The 14724-nt window shown below is 38.7% G+C and overlaps 1 protein-coding gene across 6 annotated transcripts in view; it reads left to right on the forward strand.

Annotated features, from left to right (window-relative positions):
- Window positions 1–14028, forward strand: part of PPP1R9A (protein phosphatase 1 regulatory subunit 9A) — a 143770-nt gene extending 129742 nt beyond the window's left edge. For 2 of the 6 annotated variants that reach the window (XM_037386878.1, XM_037386877.1), the window contains exons 14-20: window positions 1152–1239; window positions 1338–1415; window positions 4060–4255; window positions 6847–6966; window positions 8843–8866; window positions 10049–10231; window positions 11205–14028. In XM_037386878.1, the coding sequence (XP_037242775.1) occupies window positions 1152–1239; window positions 1338–1415; window positions 4060–4255; window positions 6847–6966; window positions 8843–8866; window positions 10049–10231; window positions 11205–11417 (902 nt within the window). In that variant the 3' untranslated portion in view covers window positions 11418–14028. The remainder of the gene's footprint in view (window positions 1–1151; window positions 1240–1337; window positions 1416–4059; window positions 4256–6846; window positions 6967–8842; window positions 8867–10048; window positions 10232–11204) is intronic. The other 4 variants (XM_037386879.1, XM_037386880.1, XM_037386881.1 and 1 more) reach the window with 4 other exon arrangements.
- Window positions 14029–14724: the final 696 nt, after the last annotated feature.

Below are 14724 nucleotides of genomic sequence, written 5' to 3' on the forward strand. Positions count from 1 at the left end.
AGAGTGTGGGCATCACAAGGATTATTTTCCTGCTTTTCCCAGGATTTATGAACCAGTTGCACACTGAAATTTTTACTTGAATGAAAATTTGGCTAAATAATATCCACAAAGCAATGTGCAACGTTCAGTACACATGGGTGACTGTCCTGTGATAGTGCTGTGGTATTTTTGATTAATTTTGAGGGCTTAATTTGTGTCAGCTACAATAGGAGACATCCACAAACCCAGCAGTGCTTTCAGTTAAAAGTCATTGTACATCTGAGATCACACTGTGAAAGTCACCAGACTGCAAGTGACATGAATGACTGACCTTCATTTGCTTCCTTTAGAGTGTTTGGGGACACTCTCTTTGTTTAAGAATCACAGAAACTGTGCCTGAATTTTTCAGCTGCTGCATGTTTTATTTTAGCTTCCATAAAGATTTCACAGGATGTTTTGCAGACTCAGATTCATTGTTTTGACTTTATAGGTACTGCAGGCTGTTTCCTCTTTAGACTTTACCAGTGTTTGTAAGAGAGATCAAAAATTGGTAGAAGTCTCAGGGCAAATTTATTGACTAAGCTGCTTTTATTTCTTTTTTTTTTTTTTTTAATTCAGAATGGTTGGATTTTAAGATGTTTATTTTAACATTTAAATGTTTATTTTAACAAAGATGTTCAAGATAAACAGGTAACTATTACCTAGGGTGTCCATCACAAAATGTACCATTGGCTCCAAATTTCAAGAAAGTGTTTCAGGAGTCACTTTGGAAGTAAAGCATACATACCAAATGAATTCTGTAAAAGGAAACTTAAGCAGCTACTGCTGAGTTTAAACATGGATCCACTGTGATGTTTACTTGTAAATCTTTTGTGTTGTTCAACTTACTACATATTCATTAGAACTCAACCAAAATTAACTTCTCATATTCTTCAATTAAAATAAGATTTCCTGAAGTATACTTTAAAATTCTGAATTTATTTATTTTTATTCCTGTTCACACCATGTTCTTAAAAATGAGAATTCACCTAATTAAGTCGTGTACTCACACATGTGTACATGTATGCATATCTAATTATGAAAAGATACACAAACTTTTCTGGATGGAAGGTGGCTATCAGTAGCAATTAAAAATAATAATGTACATTCTTCTGTGTACAAATGTGTCCTAGATGGTGCCACATGTGCTCAGGCAGCAAGAGCAACTAGCCCTACTATAGGGCATACAGAAAAACTAAAGCGAAAACTTGCAGATCTTGGGTAAGCATTTTGTTATTTAAAATACTTATTCTTTTAATTAAAAGGATTGCAAGTAAAATTTTGAAGATGTTTCCTGATGTTTTCTAATATTCTTGTAGGGCTCCCTTGAGAAGGAGTTCAAACAAGGGCAAGAAGAGGAAAGAAAAAGAAGCTGTTAGGGTCACCTATGGCAGTAGGTATGGGTAAAAGATTGAGGATGCAAGAAATGATATGCCAGAAACATTGGAGAAATCTAATTGTCCTAGCAGACAGGAACATTAACAGTCCCACTGACTTCATATATAAAAAGTGTTAAGCTTTGAGATAACCTTCTGAGTTTACACACCTAGATTTCTTAACTAATGAAGGACTAACACATAATCTAAAAGTACTTGGAGACTTATAATATCATGTTGTCACTGCTACTGTTGCATCCACTAATGGGATTTGCAGAAATAGTTTATCAGAGCTGGCCTACAAGACACACACGTAGTCAGTTAATAATACCCATGAACCAGAAATCTTGACACAATTCCACATCTTTTTTTGAAAAAGCTCCCAGAGCAAGCTGTTCACTGCAGCTTCACAGCACCCGTATCAGAAATGCTTTTGGAAGGGTTTGCTTCTGAAGATGTATATCATAAGTTGAATATAGATAGGAAAAATGCTGACTGCATTTGTCACATCATCAACTCTTAGGGAAGGAATTGTGAATTCCTTTTGATATCTGATGTGACCACATCACCAGCATCTGGACTTTGAATAATAAATGAATGTTCAAAATGGCAAGAAGCAATCTTCTCTGCAAAAGCTAGTGTAGATTTTTACCGAAGGTCTCACCTCTTATGCTGATGAGTCTGACAGGATCACAGCTGCAGAGGGTAATGCCTGGTTCCAGGTGTGAAAGAGAAGTTAATGGCAAGAGTGCTCAGCAAACTTAGTATGTTCCAAAAGTCTGGAAAGGACATAGCAAGTCAAAAAATCTCTGCGTATAAAACAATGCAGAAGAAAACCTACATGATAAAAGACCTATGGGAAGAAAGCAAACTTTGAATGCTACTCAGAAAATCATTGTGGTGGAAAACGAGTGTGTAGCCATTTGTGGAGTTTTGCTGACAGTCTAGTATGTGGAGAGCCATTGACAAGTATAGTGTGTAGCTCCCTAAAATCAGAAAAGCAAAAGAAACCTTAGACTTCTGGCTTAATCCCTCAGGCACACTGTACTGAAGTGCAGTGTTCTGTCGCAGCATACATTTGCACATCAGTATCCTGCAGATAGCTGGCAGGATCTTCAGTGATCTTAGGCAGCAGTCGTCGCCTCTGCACTCGTGTTGGAAAACCTGTTCGAGTTGGTTACGCTGCTATGTCTGCTTGCAGTGTGACCTGGAGTTAGTGATGCTCACTGCGGGATTTCCCTAGTGACAGGGAGAGATTTGTTAAAGCAAATTCTCTGCACCTCTGTGCAGCTGTAAGGCAGCTCAGAGGAAATGTGACGATGTTTTGTCTACAGTCCAAAGCTGTATAAGCTCTTTGAAAGAAGGAAGGTGGTGATCAAAAGACAGCATCCTGTTATAATTATGTCCATTACAGCAACTGATGGATGTAGAATTAATCATGCTGTCAGATGGACATTGCATGATTTTGCCATTGTGAAAATACAGCACTCAGGATGTGCCAATGAAATCCTGAATGATTTCCTAAGACTACCACTAATGTTACATACATAAAAACCTCCTCATTTAAGTAAGAAGCATATATTCCCCTGCCTGAAACTAGGTGATGCAGGCAACATAATTTGGGTTTTCTTTCTACTTTCAAGCAAGATAAGAGGATGAAGGGGGAGTACAGGACCGATCAGATACATCTGCCTTTCTTTATGTAGCTAAAGGGAGGGAGGGTTCTTCTGCTTCCAAGGTGGGGGCCCTTTGACAACCTCAGTTTCATCCATACAGAAAAGAGGCTTTACAATACACAAAGCTCTAGTGATTTTCTTAATAATGATTTGAAAGCTGTCCAGAAGATAGAAGTTGCGTAGGAGTGTCATGCTCTGAAACAGTAATATATATGTTGATATAAGTAGTATGAGAATATGGCATATGCATAAGTTCTTTGGGGCAGACACTTTGCATAGTTATTTTTAATTTACATACTGTGCTGTTGATGTATTTAGCCAATAATTCAGGTATTTTATTTTATAACTGTTACCCTTGCCTTGATCACATTATCCACTGCAATCTTTGTTACCACAAAGAGAGAAGCTGGTAGTATCACATGGGTGTTCATTTCATTTTTCTCTATTAGTATTTTTAATATTTAATAACTATAAAATCAAGATAATAATACTCTGTTGGCATTTGGCTGTTAAAACAAAGGTACCTTTCCATACATAGCTACAGACACACCTGATTCATTCTGCCTGTGCTCAAAATCCAAGCCAGACCTTCTCTGGGAACCACAGCCCGCTTGGGTCAGTGCTGAGTCTGGTCATGCTGAGATACCTCTAGGGCTCAGAAACACACGAACACAACATGGGGCTTCTTGACTGGAGCTGGTTCACATCCAAACGGCAGAAGCACAGTTTTTTTCAGCTGGCACCTGTGTCTGCTTGCTGTATGTATGCAGTCTAAGGGAGCTTGAGTTAGAAAAAGAATCAAAAGAGCCCACTTTTTTCTTCTGCTGCTGAAAGACATTTCAGGCATACCCCTACCAGCTGCATGCCACTCAGTTCTTCAGTCACAGTTACAGGGGATGTCACTCTTTTTACAATTAACTGCCTCTGTAGCATTTTGGTTTCTCTTATTTATCATCTAACACATATTCCTGCTCCTTTCTCTTAAACAGGACCGCCAGAGAGATGCTGCAGAAATCAGCAAACACTAAATCTTTAGCAGAGCGATCCTCCTCTCTCCCACACTGTGTACCATTCACATGGTATGGAGAGAGTGGCAAGGGATCCAACTCTAGCAACCTGCCATCGCCTACCAGCTCAACTGAACCTTCCTCTGAAAATATAAGTCCAGCTAAAAAAGGGACAAAGGTAGAAAATAAAAACTACCTTATTCCCACTGTGTTGAGTGGCATAATTGGCTTCATGTTTCTGGAAAAAGAACAGGCCAATATGTGACTACTACAATAAACAGTGCATGGTGTTCATTGTACGGTAAAAGCTCATCCAAACAGAACATCTCTGTCATTGTACCATTCTACATTCTACCTTTTTATGCTGTCTTAATGTACATTAATTCAGTAAACTAACTGTGGTGTGCTGTACCATAACACAAGCAAGTGGTGCCAGTGGAAATTAGCATTTGGATCCACTGAACAAATGCTATATTTGTGTGTTCAATTATAGCTGTTTTCTGCATTCTTCAGGACTGATTGTGGGAATACCTACCCATGTTCAAATGAGGTGTTTGCAAGTGAAGAAATGCTGTATGCTGTCAGTCATCTGCCTTTTTTCCCCAGTAACGAAATCTGTTTGTCATGCATGCTCGATGTTGGATTTAATTATCTGAAGATGCCTGAACTGTAGATAGGAACTATTGCAATTTAATACATCTGTGTGATTCCTTTCTATGTGCATGAATGTTTCAGCATGATAACGCCGTTAATAACCCTTAGTTATAGTAATATACTTAGCTTTTTCATGTTTATTTTTACTTCTGGAAAATAGTTCTCTGCCTGTATCTTCTTATAACTTGTAGCAGTTGAATTTTTATGTTGGTCTGGTAAGAAGAAGCAGATATGGTTCTCAACTTTATGTACAGGAATATGAATCGGGAATCTAATTTCTCTGTCTTCTGCAAACACATGCTGTACAGTTTCCACAGGCATTTCTTACTCTTTTGGTGCCAAAAGCTGGTGATACCTTACTTCTGCTGTGCACCAACCTATGCAGGGTCATAGCTGCACTCATGTTACTTGGTAGGAAGAACAACACAGGGCTGACCAGTCCCAGTCAGAGTGGTAGAGAAGACCACAGGTGAAATGTCTGAAAATTAAAGAGAAACTACTTGGGTACCCTATTTCTTTTGAAAAAGAAAGATGAGGATTAGACATGTAAATCTTGTGCCTTTAAACAAACATTGTATAAAAATCATCTTCAAGTGGGGAAAAAAGCACCCCCTTTTACAGTTAGTATTAGCTTGAGGTTGTGGGTGGGGCATTGTCCTGCTATCATAATTATTAGCAGGCCTTGGCCGTCTTGTGTTTTTCGTATAGAAAATTAAATTTTAAACACTTAAATTCATCGTCAGGCTGAAGGTTGCACAAAATAGAGGTGAAAGAAAAATCAGAGTACTTAAAAAAGAAAAAGACGTTCTTCACACAACAGGAGGTAGAGCTGTTGAACTCCTGGTCTTAAGAACACTGTGGGGGCTAAAACTTTGCATATTAAGGAAGCTGCTCCAATTTTCTTCTCTGTAAAGAGTTGGGAAAAACAGAACAGGAATTCTAAACGTAGGTGTGAGAAAACAGATCACAAAAACATTTTGATGTTCTCTGTAAAGTTTAAAAGCTCTTAAATTAACAGTTCCTATACTGCTAGTTGGGTTTTTAAAGCACAGCATGATACCAATGTTTAGTTGGACTTCCAGAAAAACTAAGTGGACCAACACTTGATATTTTTGGAAGACTTCTTGTTTTCAGGACAGATAGGTCAAATATCTTTGGGGCACATCAAAGGACGACTGTTTCAGTGTTGGTTTTGGTTTTGATATTTGGATCAGGTTTTTTTAATTGAATGTCAAAGGTGAATTGAATTTGATATTCATTTAGATGTTAGAGTAGAGATTAGAGGTCTCCATATCATCAACTGTATATTCAAGTTAAATATAATATCATGGTGTCCTTAGTTTTTTATAGATTTTGTTTTTTATGGTTCTCACTTTAATGTGAAATACTTGTTAATTTTTGTCTTCTTCTGATGGTAATTGTGCTGTATTCCTGGAAAATATGTGCACGCTTTTGCTGTCCTTTGCTGTAAGGTGTGATGTCTCTCATTGCATTGTTAAGAAAAAACAGGGTTTGTTTTATGGTTATTAGTTCAGTCAATAACATTCAATATCCGAAGATCTCTTTTGCTTTCAGTTTCAGTTTTTTCGAAAGGTATAGGCAAAGAGGGAGGATCCCTTCACTTTTCTAGGAGTTTATTTGGGACTCGGAAATGGATTCACAGGATATTCTCTTTGCTCTTTCAATAGCAGTTTTCACTTCTTTCTGCCAATTAATCCTCTGTCCTATTTGTGCTACTGCCTGTGCTACGCTTGTCCTAAATGTTTGTAGGACAAAAACCGCTAGGGATTAACCCATGGAAGCAGTAATTTAGCTCCAAGATGAGAGCCAGCATCTTAAGAGGGAGTCTGGAAATTGCTTTCAGACCCCTTTGCTATTCATTGAGGCATTAAGCTGGCAAAGGTGTCTCTTGAAGTACACAGTGGTAAAAATACTGTGTATTCTATAAATATTAATGAAGCCATAAATTAGGTTCCTCATGTGTATGCTAACTGGTTTGGTAAATGATTGAAATCACTCCTGAACTATGCCAACCTGGAAGAGAGAAAGCAAATTTCCCTTTTAGATGCACGTATGAGATTGATTGTTCATTCTAATTCATCGTTTTCTCCACAGAATTTCACGTTCAATGACGATTTCAGTCCTAGCAGCACAAGTTCAGCTGATTTGAGTGGTTTAGGAGCAGAACCTAAAACCCCAGGTTTCTCGCACTCCTTAGCACTGTCGTCAGATGAGGTATGCTGATGAAATTGTTTAAGGTGGGAAATAGTTGTTTTCTTTCTCCCATGGCATTTTGCTTGATCCTTACTCAAATAGTAAAGGGCTATTTTTTAGCCAATAGAATGGGAAAAGAAAATTAATCTTGGTTTCTAGATAATGCTTTTTCTTGTTCATATAATAACGACTTGAAATGAAGGTCCTATCCTATTATCATAGGAGAGTAGAATGCAGTTGGTTTCCTAAGAGATGCTCTATTCTCACACATTTCAGTACATTTTCCCTGCATTCTAATTAGTACATGTGAACCTATAGGTATGTATATATAATATACATACACTAAACGAGACATAATTAGACAATTTTGAGATAATAAACTTACAGTATTTTTTGGTAGATATAGCTGAGATATAAGGCATCTTCACCTAGACTAATCTTTACCCTTACAGATTAAAATAATAATGATCTGTACATGCAGTAACTGTATTGCTGTAACTAAATGTATGCATATTGATTAGAACATACATGTGTTAATCCACTTTGCATTCTTTGTGCTTGCTTTGCACAGTGGATTTGAATTCAGTTACTTCAAATCAGAGTTTTTTTGAACAATGATAATGTGAAAAAGCATTCCTAACCCCTGTAAATTGCTGACATAATTGAGCTGAATATAATATATTGAAAATACTTTTCTTAAAATACCAGTTTTGTACCTCAATGAAGTGTCACAATTTGACAGTAGCCAACAACATGTTCTGTGGACTCAGGAAACCCAAGCCTTTGTTCTTTTACAAACACTCTGTAAGAACATCAAGTTTTTCATGTAAGGTTTGAGCCAGCGTTTTATTTTAGAGAGTAAGAACTTGAAGTGTCAATGTCTTATTTTTTTTTAATGACAGTTAGATCTGTTCTATTACTGCCTGCATGCTTTGCACGGGTTTAAAGAATGAGAGCTGTTCTGTGCAACCCCATTTGCCAAAAGGCAAGCCTACAACCATTCTTTAGAGGTTACTTACTGCAGGTAATAAAAAGCAAAAATGTATAACAATCATAGGAGGGGGCAGACAGGTCTCTATATTCTATGAACGACTGAAAACAACAAAGTCATCATTTACACTTTATTTAGTATTAATACTATCTTGATAATGCATTTCATTTTCTTACTGTGTTTCATTCTCCTTATATTATGTATTTTATCGTGGCTATGCCCTGTTCCCAGCGGTACTGAATTAAAAGCTTGAAAATGCTTTCATTTTGCTTGTTCAGCTCTTACTTTATCACTTCTAAAATACCAAGCCTGAACAGGCCTATAAAAGTGAATTTTTTCTCCATCCTCTGCTGTGTGCCAAATTGCAGCCTCCAAATCAGGCGGCACGTTCAGCAGGAGCCGCGGTGGAGGCCGCCACAACCGCCATGGCAAGGGATTAGGCTGGTGTTGCCCTTCAGTCGCTGTTGCTGCAAGCACTCCTTTGCTCAGGCTTCTCTGACAGATCCGACGTGATCATTTGAAGGAGATTAAAAAAATGAAGGGGTGGAGAGGGAACCCAGTTCTTGCAGGTTGTTCTCCTCTAATTAAGGAGCTTTTGCTCTTGGAATTGGAGCCATTAGGAAGGTTCCCACCAATTCCAGGGTGTCAAGACCAGGAACTCCAAGGGGGTTTCATTGACACAGTCTCAGGTTTAGCTGCCAAATCATGTGTGTGCTGAGCTTTCAACATAACCTCTCTGCTTCTGGAACTAATTTTTTTTAAAGAAACCTCTTTGGTTTTGAGTAGCCATATCTGTTTGCAAATCTTGGTGCTGCCCTTGCCTGAATTTTTACATGCTGTTACATGTTCTGTATTTTGTTTCTATAATGCTTTTCTTTCCCATTTCTTTGTTGCTCCGTCACTCAGAGCCTGGATATGATTGATGATGAGGTGAGATACTAGTGTGCTGTTGTGGTGAATCGTGTGACCATCGCGTGGCAACGTATTGTCTCATTTGCAGATTCACGTTTCTTGTTTTATGGTGTTGTGTGGCAAACCCCCTTGTTCGAGCAGAATATGCAGATGTCACTGGCTCCTCTCTCCTTGTCTTGAGTTCCCCTCTCCTTTCTGCTGAGAGTGTTCAAGGCCATAACTAATTGCAGTTTTTGCGGTATGCTGGAAGGGGGAGGAGGGTCAGTGTCAGAGCAAATCCACCAGGCCAAGCATCAGCTGCACCGAGCTCCTGCTGGCAGCAGGAGAAGGAAAAGAGAGTGCTTAAACCATCTTTTTCCCAGCCCTGAGAACTGGGCAGTCAGAAGCCGGCAGAGCTCCCCGCATCATCTAACGCACTGTGAAAGCTGCTCTAACAGCAGACAGCTGCTGCAGCCTGTAGCAGCTGCTTTGCTGACCGCGGCTGGGACAGAGGAGCTTTTGTTTCTGGCCCCACCGGCATACCCCTGGGTGGAATAAAGTGGCAGAGCAGGGACACGGGGCTGTGGCAGCAGCTGACGCCCCACCTGCCCCTCCTGGTGCTGCGGTTGTGCTCTCCGCAGCATCGGTGATGAGAGCAGGGTCAGGGCTGTGGGATCGCTGTGTGTTTCTTACCACTCCTCTGTGTCATCTCATAGTCTTCCATAGATAGTATCAGTCTCACTGGCTGTTTGATGTCATCACTTTGAACTTTAGAGTGGTTTTCTGAGGGTTTTTTTTTCCCCCTGGATTTCTTCTTTTATAGCTTAAGCACATCATAAAGATCTGTGAAGGACCCAGGAAGTGGAATGCAGAATTCATTGCACCCTTTAGAAACGTTCAGATTTGAAGGCTAAAAAATCTTGTGAGGGAATGGGAGCATACCTGTTTGCAATTGCACCACCTGGCCATCTCGGTCCCTGTTTGGGTTAGAAGGAATGTCAGTTCCTTTTTGTTCTTCTATTTTTAGATAGAAGACTTTTGGGGTACCTTGTACCAGTTCTTAGACATCTGGTTAGATACAGATCTAATTTAGCGGTGTGAAATTGCTGTATTGTAGTGTAAGGATAGTACAGATACCTCTGCTCTGATGCTGGCACTTTGTACAGAAAAAAATTGTTTGTGTTGCCCTTTTAATAATAACGCAGCGTATTTTTGTCACAGATCCTTGATGATGGACAGTCTCCTAAGCACAGTCAGTATCAGAGTCGTGCTGTTCAGGAGTGGAGCGTGCAGCAGGTTTCCCACTGGTTAATGAGCCTGAACCTTGAACAGTACGTTTCCGAATTCAGTGCCCAAAACATTAATGGGGAGCATCTCCTTCAGCTGGATGGTAGTAAGCTCAAGGTAATTGACTGACTGGACTTCAAAACTAACTGTAGTATTTGTTGTCACTTTAAGTAGTCTTAAAGGAAGTAAGAACCCAGCCAGAAAGCAGTGAATCCCTGTGTGTCGAGTGGTGATAGGCTAGAATAATAAACACAGAGTATAAAGCTACAGCAACACTGTAAGAAATTCCCATATGCACTTGGATTCAGAAGCTTCAGAAATAGAGAGCATTTGATTTGTGAAGACTCTGGGTATATGTAATATACCCATATTTGCATGCCTAAATCATATAGCAGCATGTATAAGTGGTATTTGCATGCACATATTTCACATCCAGCTCTGTTTTGCGAAAGGGTGATTCAGAGGGTATAGTAAATAGACATACATCAGAAGTAGCAACTGAAAAATGAATTAATGGGATACTGAAGGCATAAGCTCATGCCAGTCGTATTATGTTAGAACTAAATAGTTTAGATGTATAAAGTATTCATTGTTTCTTGTGTGAAAATATGAGCTTACTTTTGTCAAAAATAATTACAGGAAGGAGCTGTGGGAAGCTCAGCAGATCTGCAAGTCCAAGTTTGGTGTTTCCTCTCTGAATTTTTTTGCTGACATTTCACTAACTAGGGGTTTTAGAAGAGAGTAAGTGAACTTTTCACCAAGGCATAGCAATGGGAAGTCTTGTTCTATGTAGACTTAGATGACTTCAGGCAAATAGTTTAATCTTTATTTGCCTCATTTGATCAATGATGTCAACAGTGGTAGTGGCAATGAAATCTAATTCTTCAATATTCTAGAAGTGGAAGGCATGGAAGGTAGCACAGAAGTGTATTAATTACATGTTAGTAGTGTAACTGAGCCTGTCTCAAGTTTGTTTAGTCGTTATAGTCTTCTACCTAAGAAGAATTATTACTAGAATATGAAAAATTTTGTGATAGATCAAACTGTATGAAATTCTTTTTCTTTTAAAATGTTGTTATCTCTACCTCAGGCTCTTGGTATGACATCTTCCCAGGACAGAGCAATCATTAAAAAAAAGCTAAAGGAAATGAAAGCATCCTTGGAGAAAGCTCGCAAAGCTCAAGAGAAAATGGAAAAGCAAAGGGAAAAGCTTCGGAGGAAGGAACAAGAGCAACTGCAGAGGAAATCGAAGAAAACAGAGAAGTCTTCATCAGATGCAACAGAGGGCACTAATGAGCAGTGATAAGCAGAAGTGCTGCTGCGTGAGGAAAGTGGAGGCACTTCAAGGGAAGAGAAACTCATACCCACTCTGGTGCCCCTTCAGCTTTCTTCTATTCGTTACGCAAGAGTGTGTACAGAGAAATGGGGCTATACATAGAATGACTAGGGGAATTTATATTGTGTAGTTTTATTTTCCCTCATACCCAGTTCACGCTCGTTGCTGTTGCCATGTGAAACGACCCAGCCCCTCGGTTTGTTTTGTTGTTGTTGACGGCTAACAGATTTCATATTTTTGTGGCGGTGTTTCCTTTCAAACTACTCTTCTCTATTGAGCGCTGTGTGTTTGGTCACTTCAGTAACCAGCATGATGTTGAGGAGCATGGTCCACTGCTTCACCTCTTCTGAACAGGATGGCCAGTCAAATCGATTGGTGAATGTTTCTTCAGCTGGGTCAAAGGAGTTGTGCTCTGTCTGATAAGGAGTTGACAACTTTCTAACTGGAAGTTCAGCTTGTTTATGGTGTTTGGATACTCAGTTCCATCACTGGAGTAAGTTTCATCTTGCATCAGTACCTTGAAGCGATACTGCTCTGGAAACACAACTGTTCAGTGACTTCTTAGTATACACTGGAGATAAAGACAGGAGAGTCGATATTCCCCCTGGTTAAAAGACAGGAGGTGAAACTCTTTCTGTTAACTGTACAATAGTTAATCCAGGAAGGAGGCAAAGCCTTAAATGATTATGTGGGTTTACACAGAAATCTGAGGATAACATTTATCCTTTAGATATCTGAGCAAGGATGAATTTCTAACTAGAGCACAGCGTATATATCTGTATAAATTTCATTGTGCTCCCAGTGTGTAGGCAACTTTCTTATAGCACACTCTGCTTTCTTTTTCATGTGTTTTGAACAGGAAACTGGGCTTATTTTGTTTGGGTTTATTGTTTGTTGTTTTTTTTTTTCCCCAGGAAAAACACAACTTTTTCAGATTCATTCTCCCATAAGCATTGGGAGAATAAGCTTTGTGCCGTGCTGTTATGAAGCTATTGTTGGAAAAGATTATCAAACTTGAGTCTGCTGAAGATTTTCAGTTTTTACAGAAGTGCACTTTAAGAGAGGAAGACGAGGGATTCTGGTTAAAATTTAATTCAGTACATTGCTGTTAAGATCAATGCTGCCATGGAGGTGACAGTTACTAAGTCCAAAGCTGCCATATATTAACTGGTTTGATTGATGTGTTTAAAGAATATCCTCACATAAACCTGAATTTTTGGGCGTAGGCTGTAGAATGTTTTGATGGCTTAGCAGTGGTCACATTACATCCTTCAGAGATTTGTTTTCTTGGTACATGAGGCCATCAGTGAAGGCTGCTGTGTAGTTTTGACTATGAAGAAAGCAGTGTATAGCTCACACTGCACGGTGTTACTGCCTCTTAAGAGTAATATTAAAATATTCAGTATTTCTTCAAAAGAATGGACAGACAACAAGTGAATATCCACAATGAGAAGCTAGAGGTATTTGCTTACTGCTTTATAGTAAAAGCTAACTACACAGCAGCATTTATATTTGAAAAACATCACTTCCTTTGTGTGCATCCTGGAAGTTGCAGTCTTCATCTAGTCCTGTCAACCCATAAATTGTTTAAGATGTTGATGCGAAGTTAGAATCTTGAACTTGAAAATTTGCCAGCCTAAAAAATGCAAGTATTGAATTCTTTTGAAGAAGATGCTTGGTTTCATTTGTCTCGGCTTCTCTTCTGCTCTGTACTTTATGGCATTCAGATTTGTGTCTGTAAAGTTCTCTGAAGCTCAGATTTGAAACAGTTGGGGTGCAATGTTTATAGTTAAATTTCTTTTGATCCTAATAATTTCTTTGACATGTAAAATGTTCCTGTAAACTGAGAGAGCCTAGGTCATGCAAAATTAATACACAACAGATCTACTTAGCATTAGCTTTCTTTTTCTTTCTAAATCCAATTTCTACAAGGTTTTGATGTATAATTTATTAAAATCTAAAAATGAAATTGCCATGAATGATACATCCTGGTATTTCTAAAGGTTTGTGATATTTTTCTTGAGGTAGACCACTGGCAAAAAAACCCCACCTGCGAACAAGTATTCCACATTGCAGTGAATCTTCCTGTGCTTTTTGTAGGAGAAAAGTTATACAAATGTTTAACAGCCTCGTAAAACTAGCATTCTGTTATTTTAGGAGGTTATCCATTTATATTTGAGTAAGAGAAGTTATCTGGAAGAAACTGGAAATTTAATATTTTAAATACAATGTTGATAAATGCATTTTGTGATCATTTTCTTTTTAAATAATGTTTACATTGTAGTAATGTTTAAATGGTTGTACACAGTAATCTAAGGTGGTGTCCCTGTTTTATGTTGTTTTCTTAGAAACCTGAGCAGACTGCTTGGCATTATACACAGAGTTTTCATTCTTGCTGCTTAGAACAGTGCCTAGTTAATCTCTTTGTAAATCAGATTCTTATTCTGCAGAACAACTAATTCAGCTTGAGTCCTTTAAGTACTCAGAGGGGGTTTATTGCTTTGTGGTAATATTGTTTTGTTATTCTCAGACTTTAAAAAAAAAAAAAAACCAACCCAAAACTTACCTTAAAAAACCCTAGTAGCTTAAATTTACAATAAAACCATAAAATGCATTTTTGATCAACACATAAAAAGTAGGCAAACCAAGCAGTGTCAAGAGTTTTGCTCTTCCTTCTGTGATAAAAGAGATTCTTGTGGATCCTTTTATTAAATATGATAACTCATTGTTGGGACATGCAGAAATGACACTGGATAATAGATGTGAAGCAGTTTGAAACTTTTGGTTTTGTTGTACAGGACCTTTAAAGTTGTGTTGCAATTTTTTTCCTGTTGTATTCTGTAATGACACCGAAGGTAAGAGATAATCTCATCATCTTTGTATCTCAGTGTATGCAAATACTTTTGCGTTTTTTCAACTTCTTAAATTTTTTTGCCTATTGTGCCATGAGCAGTCTGCTGCAGGGATACCGCAGGAATCGAGCTGTTACTAGAATTACTGGGCAGCTTTCCTCTGAAGCTTGCCAGTCCTTAGCTTTCCTTAACATTCAGAAGTGCTTGACACCGAGCATCGGGGTTCCTTGTACTTCATTGCTTCCATCAAAGCCCCCAGTCCTCCTGAGCTGCTCCACCTTCACCTCCTGACTCACGTGCTGGTGATTAAGAGTTGGGCAATGTTGTGTGATTTTTTGAGAAGGAATTGTGTTCCGCTTTCGAGTCAGAGAAAGAAATGCCACTCTTGCAAGTAGTGCAGAATCCAGTTCTACAGTAGGAAG

This window comes from Falco rusticolus, chromosome 4, assembly GCF_015220075.1.
Source record: "Falco rusticolus isolate bFalRus1 chromosome 4, bFalRus1.pri, whole genome shotgun sequence".
Taxonomy (NCBI): domain Eukaryota; kingdom Metazoa; phylum Chordata; class Aves; order Falconiformes; family Falconidae; genus Falco; species Falco rusticolus.